The sequence below is a fragment of the Euprymna scolopes genome, chromosome 10, assembly GCF_053919585.1.
Source record: "Euprymna scolopes isolate OS-2025 chromosome 10, ASM5391958v1, whole genome shotgun sequence".
NCBI classification, from domain to species: Eukaryota; Metazoa; Mollusca; class Cephalopoda; order Sepiida; family Sepiolidae; genus Euprymna; species Euprymna scolopes.
The window spans coordinates 18,408,067-18,430,194 of NC_136491.1; the positions used below are offsets into that span (position 1 = coordinate 18,408,067).

General features: G+C 35.6%; 1 protein-coding gene across 1 annotated transcript in view; it reads left to right on the forward strand.

The window, feature by feature from the left end:
* Nucleotides 1–1,065: 1,065 nt before the first annotated feature.
* The window catches only part of LOC145285829 (nuclear migration protein nudC-like), a 42,497-nt gene continuing 21,434 nt past the window's right edge, over nucleotides 1,066–22,128 (forward strand). The window contains exons 1-4 of the mRNA XM_080134265.1: nucleotides 1,066–1,234; nucleotides 14,176–14,247; nucleotides 16,926–17,147; nucleotides 19,963–20,019. Of these exons, the coding sequence (XP_079990391.1) occupies nucleotides 1,160–1,234; nucleotides 14,176–14,247; nucleotides 16,926–17,147; nucleotides 19,963–20,019 (426 nt within the window). The 5' untranslated portion in view covers nucleotides 1,066–1,159. The remainder of the gene's footprint in view (nucleotides 1,235–14,175; nucleotides 14,248–16,925; nucleotides 17,148–19,962; nucleotides 20,020–22,128) is intronic.

Consider the following 22,128-nt stretch of genomic DNA (forward strand, 5'->3'; position numbering starts at 1 on the left):
AAAACAAAGAAAAAATAAAAATTGTAACCAACTTACTATAGGAATAGGGATGAGCGGGTAACGAAGGTGAGCTAGGAGGAGGACAAAGAGGCAGGGAGATATGGCTGAGACAGTGTAGCCTCGCTTACGATACGCGTGTGCACACGTACACACACACACACACACACACACACTCGCGCGCACGCACGCACACACCCACACATTTTTTTCTTGCTTTTTGATTTGCATTTTTTTGGTGTTTCCTTTTGTATTTTTTTTTTTGTTACCTTTATTTTATTTTTTTTTACTTTTCGGCGCCGCGCGATTTTTTCAAATTCATTCAAACATATTATTTGAAATAAATAGATAAATAAAAAATTGCAAAAATATTTTTTGAGGAGGTGGAGCTGATAACACTGGCCGAAATTCCCGATTTGTGAATAGCCAGCCATGACGAAGTAGAAGTTTAACCCATTTCAACACGTACCAGTTATATATTTTTTAATAAAACATATTTTGATGACATTAAACATTCTTTTTTTATTCCGTTACCGTAAGATGTTTTTCTAGAAAACTCAACACCACACACATACACACACAAGTCCTTAAATATTTATCATCGATCAAGCAGTATACTGTACTCTATAATAAAGGTAAATTATAAATACATTCCGTCATGGAAAAGTTAACGAGTGGAACAAGTGCTTTTTCCTAGACCTCGAATGAATCTGTTTCAAGTGCTAAGGGGAAGCGAGAACGCAAATAGAAATTCAGACAATTACCACCTAAAATGAACCTAGAAAGAAAGCCTTCATTTTAAACAACGGTGGCGGTGGGCGTTTTTATTTAATTATTTTTAGGTCATCAGAAATGATAATAATAATTTATAAATGAAAAATTAAATTATTGACGTAATTCTATGATCTTATTTGAACATTAGTCTAAACACTGGCGAAGCATAATTTTTTCTGTTGTTTTTGATGAAGAGTGTATCGGTTGATTAGTTTATTAAGAGTTTTAACTATTATTAATACTAATTAATAATATCACTTTTAGACTTCCATAATTTCTACGCTACGCAACTGCGGCTACGAATTTGCTGTTTCATTTTTGTGTCGAATTTTGCGTAGCGAACGACTCTGTCATTTCTTGAATCGAGAAGGCGGAAGAATTTGGAAAAATGTCGAACAATCCGGAGCGTTTTGATGCCCTTTTGCTGGGAATGGCAACACAGTGTGAAGAAGGAGTTCCTGAGGTAGAGTTATTATTATCAAATTGCTAATTGTTACATATTTTAGAAAAACATAGAAAATTTAAAGTCTTTACTTTATCCAGAAAAAAAAAAAAAAAAATCCAAGTCTTCGTTCTGGATCACGAAAATAATTCATGTAATTAACAGCATATTTAATCCGAAATTAGTTCTTTCTTGTTATTTTGGTTTGCTCATATAGATTGTCCACCATGGCTGCTCATATTGTAACAGCAACATTCGTTAACGAGTTACGACAATGAAAAGTCGATCACATGAAGTTAAACTCTAGTTCCTGAAAACGATCATGAAAATAAAACTGGTCTATTTCTATTGCGTTTCTTTTTTACCGATATAGATGTCGATTTAGAATTAAACCTATTTTCAAAAAAATAATAATAAATAAATAAATAAATAAATACAGAAAAATATCTTTTAAAAAAACACTTTACGATGTACTTACATGTCATTGAATGAAAATGGCATATTCTCCAAATCACGTAAATTGATCAAGTAGTTTTATTTTTAACTAATAAAATAGCATTTTATGTATAGGTCTAAGCAAAAAGCGACTGTCTCGCGTCGCCATCTTGAAAATAAAAGCAAATTTCTTATTTTCAACATCCCCATGTTAAGAACGGCTTTCGGAATAAACACCTTTTGTAGGTTGGATAACCACTGGTTATCCAACCAGTGCATATTGACCTAAAAATGAAAATTACTTGATCAATTTTTCGTGATTTTTGGAATATGACATATTTGTTCCGTGATAGGTATATGCATATCGGTCAATCTTGTAAAGATTGTTCTGCAATTTAGTTTGTTTTATTTTTAAACATGTTCTAAATTAAAATTCTGAATAAAATTAAATTAAAATTCTAAATAAGCACATTGATATATTTGCATTACATGATATAGTTAGATTGTGTTGTTTAATCTTTTTATAAATTGTTGCTTTTTTTTTTTACTTCCTGATTATTTGTTTTTTTTTCTTGTAGATAATTGTTTTCTTTACTTAAAAAAGAAGATAATAGTTCTAAAAATAAAATCAGCAAATATTTAAATTTAAAACATCCAGATGGAAAAAAATGTTTTTAAAAAGTCTTTAAAAAGCCACAACCAACACTTCAAATCATGACGCACATGTGTTTGTTCATGTCTAAACTTGATAATTCTTCAATCAATAAGTTGCCTTTAATTCTTGATTTAGGCATATAATTTATTTGGCGTGACATGAGTTTCGCTATCACTCCCAAAACCACTTTATTTTTGAATACTTAAACCATGTTTTAGTAAAAAAGTGTTATCGTTAAGTTTAGTCACCCTGTGTTTACAAAAGCTTTGTGCGTAGCTGTCGGCTGCAAAATTAAACGAATTTTTTAAAAATTATTTTTTATTCAAATTTCACCCCCTTTTTTTTTTTTTTTTTTTTTTTTTTTTTTTTAATAAATGAATAAAAATTGGTGGTGCATATTCAGATTGGCACCTATGGTGGCAATTAAAAGTAAAGTAACTACGGCAATGTCTGATGTTACAGAAGGAAGATGCCATATTCAAAAAATCACATAAATCGATCAAGTAGTTTTATTTTTAACTAAACAAATTAAAATTGACGATTTGGAGCGATTTTACTACTTAACTGCATTGAACGTAAGGCTGATTTTTTTACCTCTTCGATTTGAATTGTCCTTTTTTAGTACATCAGATTTAATCATGGCGGACGAAAACACTACGACTCGCTTGGTCGTAAAATTTGATTTTCTTGGACCAAAAAAAAATGCCACTTGGTCAAATTATGTGATTTTTTTTTTTAATATTTCATCTTCGTTCTCTGACTGGTACTACGTACATCATACAGACTTTTCTGTATTTTCTGAAATTAAAATTAAATTGCCGCCATAAGTGCCAATCTGAATAAGCACTAAATTGGTTAATCATTTTTTTTTTTTTTTGTTAATAAAAAAAATTCTGTAATTTGAAAAAAAACAAAAACAAAACAAAAAAACTCGTTACATCTTGCAGCTGTCAGCTCCGCACAAATCCTTTGTAAACACAGGGTGACTAAACTTGAAGAGAACCGTCGTAACGAGTTTTATCTTACACGTAAAACCCCGAAATGAAAAATCGCTTGGAAACGCATACAATCACCATCTTCATAAATCTGTCCAACATGGTGTTAGCTAAGGAAAGGCGATAATTCAAGTTCATAATTTTTCAATTTCTATAACCTGTTTCATGCTAAATGGATTTACGCAACTAAAATAGGAATTAAGTTGCCGTATTTATGAGATCAGGGAACTCTATATCGGGACCGGAGGGAGGGGGTACTATGATTGTAGAAGATTGTGTGAAATGTCCATAGTAACTGTGTTTTCTTCTCGTCAGTTGCTAATGAAACAGAAATTGCTAATCAATCAATCGTTAAAAATCGATGATCATTTTACACAATGATTATTAAATATATCCTACCATTATTCTATGTAAAGAACGTTTTAATTCTGTGTCGCCGGCTAAATGTCAGAAAAGCTACAAGATACACTTAAAAAGTTTAATAAGAAGAATAGGCGACTCGAAATCCGCAACAAACGGTGCTAGATAAATTTTTTTTTCTTTATAAAAAAATCAATGAATATTTTCATAAAGTAATATATTTTTTATAATTTTGAAAAACAAATTTAAAAGTGAAATAATAACATTTTAATTTATGCAAAAAAAATAACTGAGTATGGTAAATGTTTACTTGGTTTCCACCTTAACATTTTTCTTTAAAATGATGACTTTAAAAGGTTTTTGGGTATGCTGAAAACGAATATCGCATTTAAAATTTCGGTATTATTATACAAACACCGTGACAGCGAATTAGTAAAATCTTTTACGTAGTATTCTGTTACGTTTCGGTGTGCTGAACACGAATCTGAAAACTGGGTTAGGGTTAGGGTACATTTTTTTCTACTAATTCGCTGTCACGGTATTTGTATAAATTTACCAAAATTTCTACAAATTAGTAGTTTCCCGGATATTAAGCAATGTAATTTGTTATTGTAGTTGCCATTGTTGTACGCGCAAGCACATTTTTTTTTTTTTTTTTTTTTCGAATATTTAAGAAAAATTATATTATCGCATTTTACATATTTTGTTATTAATATTATGAAACGTTGTTACATTAAATAAAGTAGTTGAGAATTTGTGATTTTTTTACCTGGTTTCCACCCTAATATTTTCCTTTAAAAAGACGACTTTTATAGATTTTCGGGTATGCTGGAAACGAATATCACGCAATTTAGTAGTTTTCCGGATATTAAGCAATGTCATTTCTTATATTACTCGTGGACATCTTGTGTCTGAACGTAACCCCAATAAAGGTAAGTCTTTAATGGTACTCTAGCACACATTGACTACTAATTATCACCCTTAAATTGATAAATGAAAAATCCTTTATGTAAAAGGGGTGTGCCTGTTATCGTCGAGTAGTTCCAATATTGGAGACCGATTTATTGTATTAGAAACTGTGCACACATGTAAGGATACCAAAGAGTTTTCTTGTGATTTAAAAGTGTAAAATGTTGGGTGACCAAACTTGAACACTGCATATTAAGAAAAAAAAAAAAAAAAATTTGAAAAGGAAAAGTTCATCCAGGCAAAATCTTTGTAAATATCGGGTGACAAAACTTGAAGATATGTACGATACTAATTTTTGACACGCAAAAGCAAAAACTAGTAAAATGAAAATTAATTCATTAGAATTTTTACTCTATATTGAAGAAATCACATACCAACATTCTTTTACACTAAATAAAATGGACAAAATTTGATTTCAAAGTCACACAATAACCAAAACATAAAAAATAATAAATTAACATGGTGTCGCATATGTACGGAAAACAAAAAAAAAAAAAAAAGTCTTAACTAAATTAACTTTATCGGAAACTTATTTTCCATACAAAATTTTGTATGAACTAAAAGTCACATTTTTATTTAATATTAGCAGATTGCAAAACATGCTGTGTTGTAAATGAACTAAGACTTAAAACAAAAACTCTTTCCAAGGGTTTATTGAACAAAATTCACAGCTACTAAAGCAAAAGAGAAAGAACTCAAACTCAATCTTTTCAAGAAAAAGGAACGCGTGCAAAATCACGTGGCAAGAAACTGAATTTGCATATCTAATATTTTTTTTTTTTTTTTTTTTTAAACAGTAAGAACAAAACCATTTGCATTAGCGTTTCCTTTAAATGAAAATATAACAATCTCCTCCCACTAGTAAAAGAGATTGTAAATAGTTTTATTTTATTTATTTTTTTTTTTTTATAAATCCAGTCGGTGGACTGGTCTGCGAATTCTGTTAGCTCAGCATGGAGGTAGTTCGCTATTCGAAGGACCGGTGGTCCTCTAGGAAGGTTGGTTTTTAGGGCTCTGACTATTATAGTCAAATTTATTTTCTGTATTAGGTATAGTACTAGCGGGACTTGCTTCGGTCGACTGGGTCAGGTCTGCTTTTGCAATGTCGGGGTGAATACTTTTAGCAGGATTTTGAGGTCTATCAGAGCGTGGAAAGCGAGCTAGATGTCTCAGCACTACTAAATCTTCCCGGCCATCATGTCGTATTCTTGCATGTGCAGGGTTAGCTTTGAGGAGTTCCACTACCTCGACAATCGGGGCATTTTTTTTTTTTTTTACATGGAGATTACCACTTATCAAGGCCTGGAGGCCACTCGGGGATAAGGGTTATTGCATGTACAGTAATCAATGAGATAGTATTGTAGTAATCATTAGTATTGGAGATTTGATAGTGTCTTACTTAAGAGGGTGGTTTGTCAGGAATTTGTTTATGTTGAACTTGAAGACATCCAAGTTGTAGTCAGGTGGGAAACAGGCAAATGGAAGAGAGTTCCACAGTTTTGCACTTCTGAGAAAGAAGTTCTGCTCATGGAATCTACATTTGGATTTAGGCACAGATAAAGAGTGGGGAAAATTATTGACAGTAGTTTCAGCCAGACGGGTGTTTCTTGTGAAAGATTAGCGAGGGGGGACGAGAGATTGGAGTTCAGACGAGCACCTGCCATGGTAGTAACGATAAAACAAAGACGGGCTCACAACATCTCTCCTGTGGGAGAGATGTGGAGAAAGAAGTGGCTTACTGTTAACGCGGCTGCGCGTTTGTGCCTGCAGAGCACAAATTGAGAATAAAGATGGCACCCGCATGCTTTTATGTGGAAAAAAGTCTCGGGGAATCTCGGAGAATCTCGTACCCTGGTTCCATAAATAACGAGGAAAGGAAAGCGGGAGGAGAGACGATTTTTAGTCACTAAAGCGAACAGATGTGTGTAAAAGAAGAGGTAGAAGAAAAGAGTGTGGTGAACGAAATAAACAATGACTCGGTTGAAAGTAGAGTTGTAACGAACACAAGCTATTCCGGCATGACGTCAGGATTTGACCCCAAGCTAATTCCCCTGTTTGATTGCAGTAGCACTGATCACTCAGTGCAGGAATGGGTGGAAAAAGCAGAATTAATATGTCAGCTCAGTGGGGTGAAGCATATGGAATGCGTGGTCCCAATGCGCCTCACTGGGGGAGCATATGCAGTATACCAGCAGTTGGCTGATGAGAAGAAAACAGATTTTGTCTGCATCAAGCGCGCCCTTTTTACAGCATTTGCGTTAGATCCAGTTACTGCATGGAAGGAATTCATGGCCCGAAAATTACATCCCGGGGAAACGGTGGATGTGTATCTGGTTGAACTAAAAAAGCTATCGGTCCTTTTTGGAGGGATGTCAGACAAAGGCTTGGTGTGTGCCTTTGTTGCAGGATTACCTAAGAGTGTGGAAGATCTGCTCCGTGCCTCATCCCAAGTGAACGAGATGGACATATCAGAAGTATTGGCAGAGGCACGAGCAATACTAAAGAAAAGCCCTAACACTATAGAACAAGCGGCAGCTGTACAACCATCACAGGTTGGATTGCAGGACCTAAGCGCAGCTACAACCTGCTATAAGTGTGGAGGACCCAACCATTTGGCCCGTGATTGTCTTTCGTCACGTCAACCAACTCAGAAACTTGACGGGCCGCAGTGCTACAAGTGCAAAAAACACGGACACCTGGCCCGCACCTGTCCGGGAAACGGGCAAGGGAAGAAGCTACAGCGCCAGTCTTCTCCCCAGATCGTCATTGAGCAGGGCGCTACCCACTGTAAGCATACACATTAATGGAAGCGAGCGCCTCGCGCTTGTGGACACTAGGTGCACCCAGACTCTCGTAAGCAAGATATGCTGTGCCACTTGGAAAGCAGAGAGAATTCCGGTACTAACTGTAGGCGGAGGTTAACTAGCCTCTTGTGGGGGAGCATTATCCGCACAAGCATCAACGACGGGCCTGCAGTAGCCGTGCGAGCTCTGGTTGTGGAGGGAGAGCTTCTCTGGTACGACCTACTCCTGGGTATGGACTTGATTACACAACTGGGTGGAATTACTGTGGACAGAACTGGCAAGGTACAGTTCTCCCGATGTGAGGAACATGTTTGTGCTGCCATAACTCTCGACGAGCCTGACTTTCATGCAGAGTATGATAGAAACACCAATGCATGGACGGCGTCTTGGAAGTGGTCAAACGATCAGCCACCAATATCCTTGCGGAACCGGTTATCGGAATATCCCCCACCCATGTGGCTAAGGGAACAGTATGAAGAAGAACTGCAAACGTGGATCAACAATGGCTGGCTTCTTCCATACCCAGAGGATGAGCCCCCCCCCCCACGAGGGCTGATTCCCATCGTACAAAAGACCAAACAAAAGGTCCGCCCCCGTCCTAGACTACCGTGAGCTCAATGAGCATGTCGACCCATATACGGCAAGGGCTGATGTGTGTGCACTCAAATTAAGGGAGTGGCGACAGCAGGGATCGAACGTGGCAACTCTGGACCTACGCAGGGCCTATCTGCAAATACGCATTGAGAAGAAATTGTGGCCATTTCAGACTGTGGAAATTGGAGGAACCCGATATTGTCTAACCAGGCTAGGGTTCGTTCTAAATGTGGCACCAGGCATTATGACATCAATCATGCATGCTATCCGGCAGCAAGATGAGGCAGTGCAACAGGCAACATCCTCATACATCGATGATATATTCGTCAATGAAAGCCTCGTGTCAACGCAATCGGTTAGAATGCACTTTGAGAGCTTTGGACTGACATGTAAGGAACCAGAGCGTCTGTGCGATGGAGCAGAAGTTCTTGGCCTGCATGTGCGCAATAACAAGGAGGGACTTTGCTGGAGAAGAGGAAGTCACGTCCCCAAGGTCCCATCAAGCATCACTCGACGAACAGTGTTTTCGCTTTGTGGAAAGATGGTAGGCCATTTCCCTGTGTGCGGTTGGCTCAGGGTGGCCGTGGCGGCCATAAAAAGATGTGCAACAGCCGTGTCGTCGGGATGGGACGATGCAGTACACGATGTCACCCTAAGGAGCATGCTGACAGAGACTGTGTCCAGGGTGACCAGTGATGACCCCGTTCGCAGCATCAAAACAATTGCAGCCAGGAAGCAGTGCACCATCACAGAAGCTGTGTACTGGTATAATCTCATGCCGAAGGATGGCGTCTCTCCAGGAACGGCGCCTGCAAATGCAATCTATCAGCACTGTGTCCGAGAAAAAGGAATCCACCCCGATAAAACTGTGGCCACTGAGATAGAACGGAATCGATATGCCAAAGGGGATGCTGTCTGGGTGAAGCCGCCAGGAAACCGATGCACTGACAAATATAAACGGGGCACAGTGACCGATGTGGTGAGTCAGCAGTGTGTCCAGGTTGATGGTGTACCCCGTCACGTTAGGGACCTACAGCCGGCGACACATGTACCACCCAGTGGATGATGAGAGTGACTCTTACTCTGAGACGAGTGGGCCATCGCTTTGGTTTGCACCATCCCTATCAAGCAGTGACTCTGATATCAGTAGCCTCCACGGAGATAAAGCCTTCCCCGACCATCAGGCGGTGGATGAGAGCAGCACTGTCCCCCTTCGCAGAAGCACCCGATGGCAGCGATCGCCACCTCCCTGCCGTCTCTGTGATCATGAGATCGGGGGGAGTGTGGAGAAAGAAGTGGCTTACCGTTAAAGCAGCTGCGCGTTTGTGCCTGCAGAGCACAAATTGAGAACCAAGATGGCGCCCGCATGCTTTTATGTGGAAAAAAAGTCTCGGGGAATCTTGGAGAATCTTGTACCCTGGTTCCATAAATAACGAGGAAAGGAAAGCGGGAGGAGAGACGATTTTTAGTCACTAAAGTGAACAGACGTGTGTAAAAGAAGAGGTAGAAGAAAAGAGTGTGGTGAACGAAACAAACAGATAGAGAATTGCATCAGTAGTGAGATATCTTCTGGAGCCGTAGAAGGATCCCACCATCTTTCCCAGCATCCTTAGCAACAAACCTGATGTACGTGTTTCATTTCAGATCAGGAGTAAAGGTCAAACCCAGAAGCTTGTCAAAACATGGAGCCTCCCCAAGATGAGAGCCATCCATTTCAATTGATGTCAGATGGGGATCAGAGCGTTGATTATGTAAAGATAGAAGCTTGGTTTTGTTTTTTTCTTAGAACTGCAGGCTTGTGGAATTGTCTTCCGTTTTCCTGCTTTCCGGCTGACTACAATATGGTTGTCTTCAAGTCTAACGTAAATAAGTTCTTGATGAGCCGTTCCATATAAGTTATCAAATTTAACAAATTTTCATTACTAATGATTATTATATTGTCCAATTTCTACTGTACACTCTTTAACCCTTATCCTTGAGTGGCCTCTTGGCCTTGATAATGTGTTGATGCCTATGAAAAAAAAAAAAAAAGAAAAAGTCCAATGTGAACAAGTTCTAATTGAATCGTCCCCCTAAGTAATCCAAGTTACAAAATTCCCACTGTTTACTATGCTAAAATCACAATGACTAATGTATAACTATTAACCCTTATCCTCGAGTGGCCTCTTGGCCTTGATAAGTGGTGACACCCATGTAAAAAAAAAAAAAAAAAAGAAAAAAAAAAGTAACCAGCCACCTCTTCCCCCACTGTACCACACACTCAAGATCAGAGGAGAGAGAGTCAGAGAGAACTTTGTCATTTACGGCCTTTGATGTGTTGCCATAGATGGTCGTGTCATCAGCATAGATATCAACGAATGATTTGAGTATGTGTTTTGGGAGATCATTGATGTAGATCAGGAAGAGAGTTTGGCCCAGGATGGACCCCTGAGGGACTCCAGCATTAATACTGTGGGCCTCTGATTTCTACCCATTAACCACTACTCTTATAAACCTATCGGGCAGAAATGATTTAATGATTGAGAAAACATTTCCAGTGATACCGTAGCTGGAAATCTTGTGAAGTAGGAAAGGAAGCCTTTGTCAAGAGATTCACCAATCCTATGAGATATAACCATTAGCACATCTGTGGTAGATCTTGCGGAGCGGAAATCATATTGCATGTCACTAAGAAGGTTGTTTCTGCTGAGGTGGTTGACTACTTTATTTAATATGGATTCCAACAACTTACTCATGACACACAGGAGACTTATGGTCTGTACTGAGAGGGAGATGAGTTTTCATCTGAATTCTTAAATACAGGGCATACTGATGAGGTTTTCCAGGGTGTTGGAAAGCACTTCTCCTTAAGGCAACGCTTAAACAGTTTTGTAAGTATGGGGCCAAGTTCTGGTTGGAGCTTTTTCAGCACTATAACTGGAATGCCGTCAGGGCCAGTTGCTTTACTGGAATCAAGGTTCTTGATTAGCTTGGCGACCTCACACATAGATATTTGTATGTTGCATAGCGTGTTGTCTGTTATAGGAGGAAATTTTTGTCATATTTGCTCCTGTTACCAAACTCTTTTAATAATACCTCCCCAGGGTCACAGAGACAAACAGGTAAAGCAGTACCAGTAGAAGAGCGACTTTCAAAGTTGAACATGCGTTCGTGGGGAGTTGCATTTGTAGTAGTGCACAGCAGGGAGTGAATAGCCTTTAAAACATTCTGTCGAACATCCTGCCAAGCGCTAAGGGGTAATCGGCTAGATTCCATAGCTAATAACAGGGTGTTCCAAATAATGCCATTGTAGTGCTCACATTGACTGTTGCCTCGTGGGTTGTATGCAGTAGTGTTGCTGGATCCAATTCCAAGTCACGTCAAAAAATTTTTGAATTCTTCTGACATAAACGAAGTTCCTCGATCGGAATGGATAAATGAGGGGAGTCCGAATATGGAGAAAATATTTGTCAGGTACTGGATTGCGATTTGCGAAGAACAATCGTGACAAGGGAAAGCAAAAGGAAATCAACTGTATTCATTGACAACAGTAAATATGTAACGACAGGTCCTTTGTAGTCTATGGAGAAGCACTGAAAGGAAGCAGTAGAACGGATCAGTGTATTATTAGAAGAATCGAAGAATTGAAGTTTTATTTGGACACAAGTTGTACATTCGGATGTCACACGCCGGACTTAATCAATTGACTATGGCATATTGAATATGGCAGAAAGAACTCTTTTAATCTTTTAGTCTTTTAAAGAAAAAGGAATGCGTGCAAAATCATGTGGCAAGAAACTGAATTGGCATATCTAATATATCTAATTTTTTTTTTTTTTTTTTGAACAGTAAGAACAAAACAATTTGCATTAGCTTTTCCTTTAAATGAAAATATAACAAAGAAATTTAATAATAATAAAGAAATTTAATTAACTCTTACATCATAATTGTTTCAGTTATTTGGTTTTGAAATTATATTTTTGTTCTGACAAAAGAAATTAGTAACGCTACGATTTTTATCAGGGCTGTGCGAAAAGATTACTGCATCATTGACCTTCCATAAAAAAAAAAATAACTCGCGTTTAATTTCTAAATATATTTTTTAATTATTCACTATTCAAAAACGGCATTCATTAAAAAAATTTTTTTTTTAATGAATAACAGTAAGATTGTCTGTTTATTCATAAGTTTTAAGACAGACTCTTCCACATTTTTTTTTTTTTACGGACCTTGAAAAATTCAATCATTTAAAAAAAAAAGAATTTTGGAAATTGTTTGAAATTACATAGGTCAAAATTGTCAGATGTAAACAACAAATAATTGTAAAACATTTTGTAAAACTTAAATAATTTTAATGTATTTTCCAACTTTTTTTTTTTTCCAAAAAAATCGACTAAAATCAGCAACGTTTGTGACCCCAAATTAAATGTTTTCTTTCACCATTCCAGTATATTTTAATATAAAAAAAAAAACTGAGATGTGCCCCCCCCACCCCACCCCCACCAAAAAAAATTCTAAGCTCGCGTTGTGGTGGTGGTGGGAGGGGGGGTATGGATTTTTTTTTGCATATTATTTTATTTAAGTTTGTATATAGCTCTGGCTTTTTTAAATAAGTCTGTAAGGTTAAAGAAATGCGAATTTCGTTTTTGTAGTTGTATTTTCCACACATGAGAAAACTAAAATTGTGTAATTCTAAAATTGTATATTTTATGAGACTGTGTTTATAATTGCTAAGTAGTGGTTATAAGCAGATACAAAAATCAATTAAAAAAAAAATGGCCAAAATGTACTTTCCTGTGAATCGAAATTTGGTATGTGATGAAAATGTAATACGGTTACCCAATACATAAGTTTCAAGCAGACGGAATATCCAAATGATATTCCAATGATCTGAAATATAGCGGTGAGTTAATGGAAATTCCTTTCTATTAACAAAGAATATAATAGTTTGAGTAGTGGTCAAAGTAGATAATTAGAAGTAGGCGACTCTCTGTTTCAAAGTTGTGTTTTAGAGAATCGGGTTCAGCAGAATGTCAGAAATATTGAAAGGGGAAAACAATACAAATAATTTCTGGAAATTCAAATGAAAATTTGACCTAATTGCTTAGCAGAACATGTAAGCATGTGTGTGTCTTTTTTTTTTTTTTTTTTTTTTAAATTATGTTCTTGAATTTTTTGATGTTCCATTATTAATGGTTATACTGTTAATTTCAATGTAGTAATTGGATGGATGGGTAAATAAATATTGAACAAAAGTTTTGTTTGTTTTTTTTTCAATTTTTTTAACCCTTTTTAAATTGATATAAATTTCTACTTAACCACTATGCATAGAAATGCTCTTACAAAATGAATATTAATATAATAATATGGTGTAAGCATAGCACTCAATAAAATGGATTGGAAGTAAAATTTAGTTTTTAAGAGCAGCCGAACAGTGTTCTGTTTAGGAAAACACATTTAAATATTTTGTTTTTAGAAATAAACTTGTCAATGACAAACGTTAAAATTCCAACTGACTTAATTTTATATATTATGAATAAAATATTAAAAATAAAACCATGAAAATCTAAAACATTTTTTAAGATGTAAATATAACCATACTAATTATTTATTTTTTTAAAACTTTTCTATCTGGGCAACTCCAGGTAGTAAGTACGTTTAGCAGTTTAGATTTATGTATTAGTTTTAGTATTTTGATTTTAGAGGGTTTTGGTGTTTTTTCAAAACTCCTATTTAATAATAAGGCAAAGATTTTGATGTTTTGTTGTCGGTACTTTTCAACTGTATCACTTTTTTTCCCCCTTACCCCCATTTCCCCCGTTTCTCCTTTTATCCTTCTTTGTTCCTTGTTATGTTTCCTTTTTCTTTTAGTCTGAAAGCAATGAATTTATCCTGACTCTCTCCTAAGTGCCATTTGTATTAGCTTGTTATATAATAACCTTCTTCCCGGTGATTACAAATACTAGCTTTCAAGTCCAGTGTAAACAAATATTTGTTGAGCTGCCCCCTTAAATAATCCAAATTCTACCCAATCTATACCATTAACGATTACTACACTACCACCTTACATTCATTAACCCTTATCCTTGAATGGCCTTAAGGCCTTGATAAGTGATGATTCTTTTGTAAAATATATTTAATAAGAACTACTTTTCTTACATTTTTTTGTAGCTTATGGACTACTTCTTCAATTTCTTAGCAAGAAAAACAGATTTCTATTCGCGTCCGGATATTGCAGAAAAGGTAAGTTTTTGTTTATACTTTTGAAAAAAAAATCTTTAAAATCCAAAAAATCCAAAAGGTTGATATGCTGTTTGCCAAGAAAAACATTTCACAAGAAAATCAAAACAAAAATAAAGAGACTTTTTTCTGACTTTTCTTGGATTTTAAAGATTTTTTTTTTTAAATATTGTGTACAATAGCTTTTTAATGGCATACACACACAAACAATCCAAAATTGTGTGTGTATGCCATTAAAAAGCTATTGTAAACAATTTATTACATACTAGCAGATCAGCCCGGCTTTGCTCGGGCCCTATGTACTGTTCATAACTTTATGCGCATATGTATATATATAATATATATATATATATATATATATATATATATAAAATAAAAATTACAATTAAATTTACCAGAATGATCTAAGATGGTAAAACTAAAGTATATTATAAATATTAAAGAATTAATATTTATAAAGTAATCTCAACCAGATGTAAAAGGCCAAGATAGTTCTCAACACAATTTTGTATCTACAGACTCGAAAATTGGTATATAGGATATTCAGATATGGGGAAAACATTTTAATTTGTTTTTTATCCGGAAAAAATTGGTATGTTGAGGGTCATTGGGGTTTTTATCTGTCTGCTAACTGTTTCATGAATGCATATGCGTAAATGGTTCACATTACAGAATCCTTATGATAAGAATAAATAGGTTTGAAAACACTTTTTAAGGTTTGTCAAGCTGGCCTAATGGTTATCGTATTTTACTACTGTCTTTAGATTTTAGTTTCAATCTCAGCCCATGTATTTTTTTTTTAACTTATGTTTCAGGTTTTTTTTTTTTTTTTTTTTTTTTTTCAGGAATTTAACCTTAGGTTTAATACTGGGCAATGCTAGGTACATCTACTTGTTTAGAGGATAATAGATAAAAATATATTAGCATTTTGTTTTTGTTTTTTTTTACATTGTATAAGATTTATTCAACATTTTCATTGAGACATTGTATACATACAATACATATATTGTATTAATTGAAATAAGATTATTTTATTATAAAGTTATTCTAATCTAATATATAAAAGCCAAAATGGGCATGAACGTTTTTGCATTGGGCTTCTCGCGTCAGATTTTGTGAGAAGTTTTTACATACTTCTCAGATCGTAATATCTCGCATTCGCAAACGGACAGTGTCTCTATCTTTTTTTTTTTTTTTATCAAGTTAAACAAAATTCCCACCATGCCATTGTCTCCAGTGTTTGTTAGTCTTTATAAAGCAAAACTTATTGGAACGCAACCGCTTGGCCTTCGGGCCAAGTAGTTTTAATTGGTCCTTGGTCAATGTAGGGGAAACCCTTCATACTGACAATTACTATTTATTTGGATACTGCCAGATTGCCCTCTTTTTGGGGGAGCTGGTTTTCCCCCCTCATTAAAAACGACCTTGTGTCTTATTTGCTTTCGTGGGAGGTTTAAAAGCAAGGCCATTTCTGCAAGTCATCTTTTGCTTTTAATTGACTATGTTAAATTTGAATGCTTTTAGACTTCCGATCGCGTCATGGAGTAGCGGTAAGACGTCAGATTTTCTTTCACTTTCTTTTCTGTCTTCGCGTCATGGGTTCAAGCCTGCCTGCCTACTACCACCTTTTTTTTTTTTTTGCTCAACACACACCTCCAAACACCCGGGCACCCAGGCTAGTTTTAAATATCTGTTGAAAATACCAGAACAATAATACAACTTTAAATCTAAAATAAGTATTTTATTATTAAAAATCTTAAAAATCCAGTGAGAAATTTTCAGAGTGAAGAGAAATTACTTGTAATTTTAAAGTTTTTTTTTATTTTGTTTTTTTATACCATATAATTTTTGATGAAACTTCTGTTGAATTTAGTTTATTCAGTTGTGTTTCTGCTTCAACTGATCGAAGAAAAATACAACTTCCTGGTTGTGATATACCGTGTGTTCTGATTGGTTACAATTTCAAGAATATTGATAAATGATTGGCTGCTTTAATTTTGAAAAACAAACAAATGTGTAAAATTGAATCTCAAAGTCCTATTTTGAAGTAAATACTGTTTTAACTCTGTAAAAAAAAAATAATTCGATTGATAAAAACATACACAAATGACATATTTGGAGATACTTGTTTTTCTTTCTAACCATATATACGAGGGTTGTTCCAAAAATAACTGAAAATCTAAAGTATTGAAGAGCTACAAAGATGAGAGTGGTACCATTAAAACAAGCGATCTTTTGTGTTCCAGAGTTTATTTTTTTTACATATTCACTATCATTTTCAATGCACTTTTTCTAGTCTTTTTTGATGCCTTGGTCATAGGTCTGGAGTGTGCTTTGTCACTCGTATCTGTCGCCACTTCTGATGCATGTACATGACAGGGGTTCTTTCTTAGTCTCACACTGTCAATATCTACAATAGTAGTCATCATAACAATGCAATTTGCAATCCCCTTTGATCCATTTGGGTGGAATAAATAATAGGAGCCATTACTTTTGGAATATCCCTTGTATTTTAAAAATGTGTTCAGAAATAACTGAGAAATTGTGAGTTGAACAAATTGGAATGTCACACAATAACAGCTGATGGGTTGGGAATGCTTGTTATTATTTGAGAAAGTTTATAGGAACCAAATCTGCTGTTTATTCAATCATTGTATACATTTTTTTTTTTCTTTTTCCAGACTGTGTTGGAAAAGTTCCGTCATTATCGAGAAAAAAGCGAATACGCAAAGGAAGAAAAACGTAAAGCCGAAGAAGAAAAAGCGAAGAAAGCTGAAGAAAAAGCAAGGAAAGCAGCTGAGGAAAAAATGAAGAGAGAAGCCAGATTAGCGGGTGAAAGTAAGCCCAGAATAAGGGAAATTACTGATGAAGAAGCAGAGAAATTACAAAAAGAAATTGATAATGTTAGTCTATTTTACGTTATTCAACTTCAATTTTCAGTTTTTTGGGTTTTTTTTTATTTCAGTTCAATAATCATTTATAACATTTCAATAATCACATGATTAAACAAAAGGTAACAAAAAGAAATTGATAATGTTAGTCTATTTACGTTATTTGACTTCAATTTTCAGTTTTTTTTGGGGTTTTTTTTTTTCAGTTCAATAATCATTTATAACATTTCAATAATCACATGATTAAACAAAAGTTAACAATCATGGCATTAAACTACACTAACGGACTTTTAACAATCACTTACATGAAGATCAGAAGAGTAATTTTCCGAGGAGATAGCGTACCATATTCTTCTGTCTAGCTATTGATTCGTTAAGCAAGCTGTTCAATACAAGCCAGAGTATCTAAAATCTGAGTTGGAACTGCCAACATGATCCGAGCAAAAGAGTCAACCACCTGCTCTTCGTGGATGACCTCAAGCTGTGTGTCAGCTCAGTCGGACTTAAGTCAACTCATACAGGTTGTGCATAACTTCTCCAAAGATATTGAAATGAAGTTTGGTTTGAACAAATGTGCCAAGTACTCCATCAGAGCTGGGCAGAAGGTCCAAACAGAAAACATACCATTTGATGAAGATGCTGGCATTAAGGACCTAGAAGATCGGAAAAAGTACAAACACCTTAACATAGAAGAGAATGATTCAGTTCAGCATGCCAAGATGAGTGAAAAAAATGGCAGTGAATATATAAGCTGTCTTAGGAAAATCTGTAAAGCAAAGCTTAAAAACAAAATAACTGCCATTAACCAACTTGCCATGCTTGTGACAACATACAGTTTTTGCATTGTTGACTGGCCACAACAAAACAAACAAACCAGACATTAAAACACAGAAAATGTTGACACTGTACAAAATAACATACGGAAAGTATCTGCCAAGAAAAGCAGGAGGTATGCGTCTCACAGAAATTGACCATCAGTATTGTGCCACTATTGTGAGCACCAGGCAATAACTAATGTGCTCCCAAAATTCAAACCTCAAAATGGTACATCAGCATCACAAAATAGCCAATGGAATAACTTCCATCATCAAACTGACCAAACATTTTGGACAAGATTGTTTTATGAATTAAACAAAATCAGAAAATGAGCATGCTATGGAAATAGATCAAAAGCGGCGTCAGAAATACACAAAAAACTTCCATTGCAAAAAGAAACTTGAAGACTGGGCCAACCAACAGCATGCCAAGTATTAGATGAATTCATTCGAGACTATATAGACAAATAAGGTTCTATGGACTGGCTAAAAAAAGAGGATCACTTTACTATGATACGAAAGGATTATAATGGCTACCCAAGATCAAGACTTGATGACCAGTGCTTTTAAGAAAATGAGTGGTTTCAGCAATGATTACACGTTCAGGTTCTGCCACACATAAATAGAGATTGTTATCCAGCTGTAAGATTTTGCTGGAGTATGGCTACTATACAATGCGACAATCTGTAAAATGTTTAATATTGAATGCAGCAGTAAATCCTGGGAACATGTTTACCAGAAACAACAGTTGGAAATAAGTCATACACCATCCACTAAGATTATGCAATTCCTACAGTTACATACTTAGAAAACGGAGCTATTAAACCTGACATAGTGATATGGGACAAGGAGGAGAAAGAAGCAACCTTAGTAGAAGTTAGTGTCCTTAACTATGCTGGGATAAACAAAGATGAGAGAGGAAAGATCACGAGGAGACATTTTTTTTGGTCCCCCGACAAAAGGAGGGTGGACCTGTAAATGCTGAACTTAGTCATTTTTTTTTTATGCCTCGTTCACTGTGCACTCACTGTAGACCATGCATGCGCTTCACTTGTTTTTAAGTGGAATCGTTTGAAATGAGTAATTTGTATATTTATTTATTTATTTGCGGACTGTTATCTTCATCTTCATAATTGTTGTTGTTTCACCATGTTTCGGCCAACTCATCCTTCGGTCTTCTTCAGATGATTAAAAAAATAATATATAATACCATTTGGTACGGACACGACAATGGAAGAGCAGATAAGAACACAAAATTGAATTTATGAGACCAAAAATTGCAACCTTGATCGCCCCTTCAGGGCCTGTGGCACAGTGGACAGAGACGTTGAGTCTCTACTGTTCCAGATAAGCATTGTCTGAAGATAACGGTTACAATCCTACCCAAAGCTGGCTAAAGGATTAGTTGAGCAAAACGTGATGAGACAACAACTATGGAAGGCAGTAATTACTAGGGATACAGTTAAGAGGCTCTACATTTCTGTCCCGTTGCCGTTAATCACCTGAAGAAGGCTAGAGGATGAGTTGGTCAAAACGTGGTGAAATAATAACAATTATGAGGAAACTTGTTAGCGATTTTAAAGGCTTTATTGAGAGATATTCACTCACAAGGGGAAAGAGCAAGATTACTCCTAATAAAATAAATGCTACAATTAAAAAATTAGTCGACAAACAGAAAGTCTTGTGGAGATTCACTTAGATCCCTACATTGTGTGGACACATTCTTGGCTTCCCTGATGCAAACTACCATAATTGTTCGAACACATAATGCAATTTCCATCTAACAAACCAACACCTGCTTCTAGCGTATTTTGTTCAGGGAGCTGACCTCTGAACCTTTGCGTCAATTGCATTGGATACACTTGGTTCATCTGCATTTGTCGTCAAGCCGCCTTAACATGTACTTAATAAAACTCTCTCAAAATTTATACTAGCTGACTTAATTGCTACCTATACCAGCATAGGGCCCCAATATATAACACAACTAATTTATTTTAATTTTTTTTCTACAGAAAAAAAAGGAAGAAGAAAACAATGCTAATACCAATCATGTATCAAATGCCGACAAGGTTAGTCAATATTTTAATTATTTCTCTATCAGTTGCGTTAAAATTTCAAATGATGTGAATGATATGTAAAAAAATTATTTCTGTCTTTGTTACACACTAGTTTGTCTTATTCGTCACAAGGAATACTATCCTGTAACAAACCTCAACATGTTGTGTGGAAAATGTGCTGATATTTAAAAAAAAAAATAAACTACCGGAAAAATAAATCACAAGAAAATACAGTTAAATAACTTCTTGATTCCACTCTTCTTTTTGTTTCTGTTCCCGTTTTCTCATGTCTGTTCCCGACATCTCGTTCCTGTCCCCCCCCGTTCGCTCCTTCTCGTTCCTGTCCCCCCCCCCGTTCGCTCCTTCTCGTTCCTGTCCCCCCCCCCGTTCGCTCCTTCTCGTTCCTGTCCCCCCCCCGTTCGCTCCTTCTCGTTCCTGTCCCCCCGTTCGCTCCTTCTCGTTCCTGTCCCCCCGTTCGCTCCTTCTCGTTCCTGTCCCCCCCCCCCGTTCGCTCCTTCTCGTTCCTGTCCCCCCCTCGTTCGCTCCTTCTCGTTCCTGTCCCCCCGTTCGCTCCTTCTCGTTTCTGTCCCCCCCGTTCGCTTCTTCTCGTTCCTGTCGCTCCTTCTCATTCTGGTCAGTCCCCCGTTCGCTTGTTCTCGTTCCGGTTGGTCCACTCATTCTTGGTCCGCTCGTTCCGGTAGTTACCCCATTCGCTCCTTCTCGTTCTGGTCCCCCTCTCATTCCCCTGTCCTCTCATTATCATAATGTTTTAATGTTGGATTTTATTTTGTTTTAGTTGTTACAAGTTTATATAAAATAAAATTTTATTACTATGACTTCTTTTAATCTGACTGGTATATTTGTGCCCAGGAGCTAACCAACTATCAAAACATAAAAACTATCAAAAAGACATGGTTTGTGTGTTCTATACTTTGCTGGTTTGTGTGTTCTATACTTCAGCATTAAAGTGTTAAAATGATTGTTCTTATTAAATTACAAATTCATATATTTTTTGATTAACATCTACGCTGTGGAAGGGATGAGGATGTATACACAACATGTCTCTGTTCTTTACTGTAGACATGTTTCTTGTTTGGTTATCTTTTCGTTTCGATATTGCATAAATTTCTACTTTACATTTAATTTACAAAAAATCGAGATAAAATTTTTCTTCCAATTTTACGTCTTAAAATTTCTTGCATTTTGAAGAGTTATAGAAAAAGATCTTAACTTTTGAGGACTATACGATGGTTGCTTGAAGAGATTATCTTCTGTTTTACTTTTTAACAGTTGGTCGAGGTGCTTTATAAATGAATACAAATGTTGAATCTTTTTTTTTATTTGGATGTAAATTTAACTTCAGTGTTTCATTTCTGAATCTAAAAGTTGAAATCGATTTCGATTCTCTTAAAGCATCTCCCTTATTTTCTATGTGATTATAAAAATAAAAAAAATTTTTCATTTTTGTTTCTGTTCTCTCTTAAAATATCTAACATTTTTTTGTGACTTAAAAAGAAAAAAAAAAGCCACAACAAAAACCTCCTTAAACTTTAAATTTTCCCATCATGGCTGAGAAGTTGAGGAATGTGAAAAGTGCTTGATTCTGTCAAAAAAAAAACAACAAAAAAACAAAAACCTATATTAAAATTAATCAAAACAAAAATATATAAAATCTTTGACTACCATTTAAAAATAACTCTTGATTTTGATATGATTTGTTCAGGATATTATTTATTTTTTTTTTAATTTAATATTTTAGGTTTTATTCATAGGAGATAGAAAGGAAAATTTCACAAAACCTTGAAAAATACAACTTTTTGCCCTTTTACAATCTGATATCTGGTATATACTACAGTCGAACCTCGGGTTACAGTGGCTCTAGGACACAGTTTTTTCAGGTTATGATGTGGAATACAATGTTTTTTCGGACCCTGGTTACCATATTTGCCCTACTGTATTGTATTTTGTTACTAATTTTTAATGCCGTATTCCGGGGTTCTACTGTAGTTGTCATTACCCAAAAGTATTTACTTTTATTTGTTTTATTTTTCTTTTTTCAAATTATTATTTTTAAAATTACATTTCTTATTTGGTCATTAAATTATTAATTGAACCAACTTA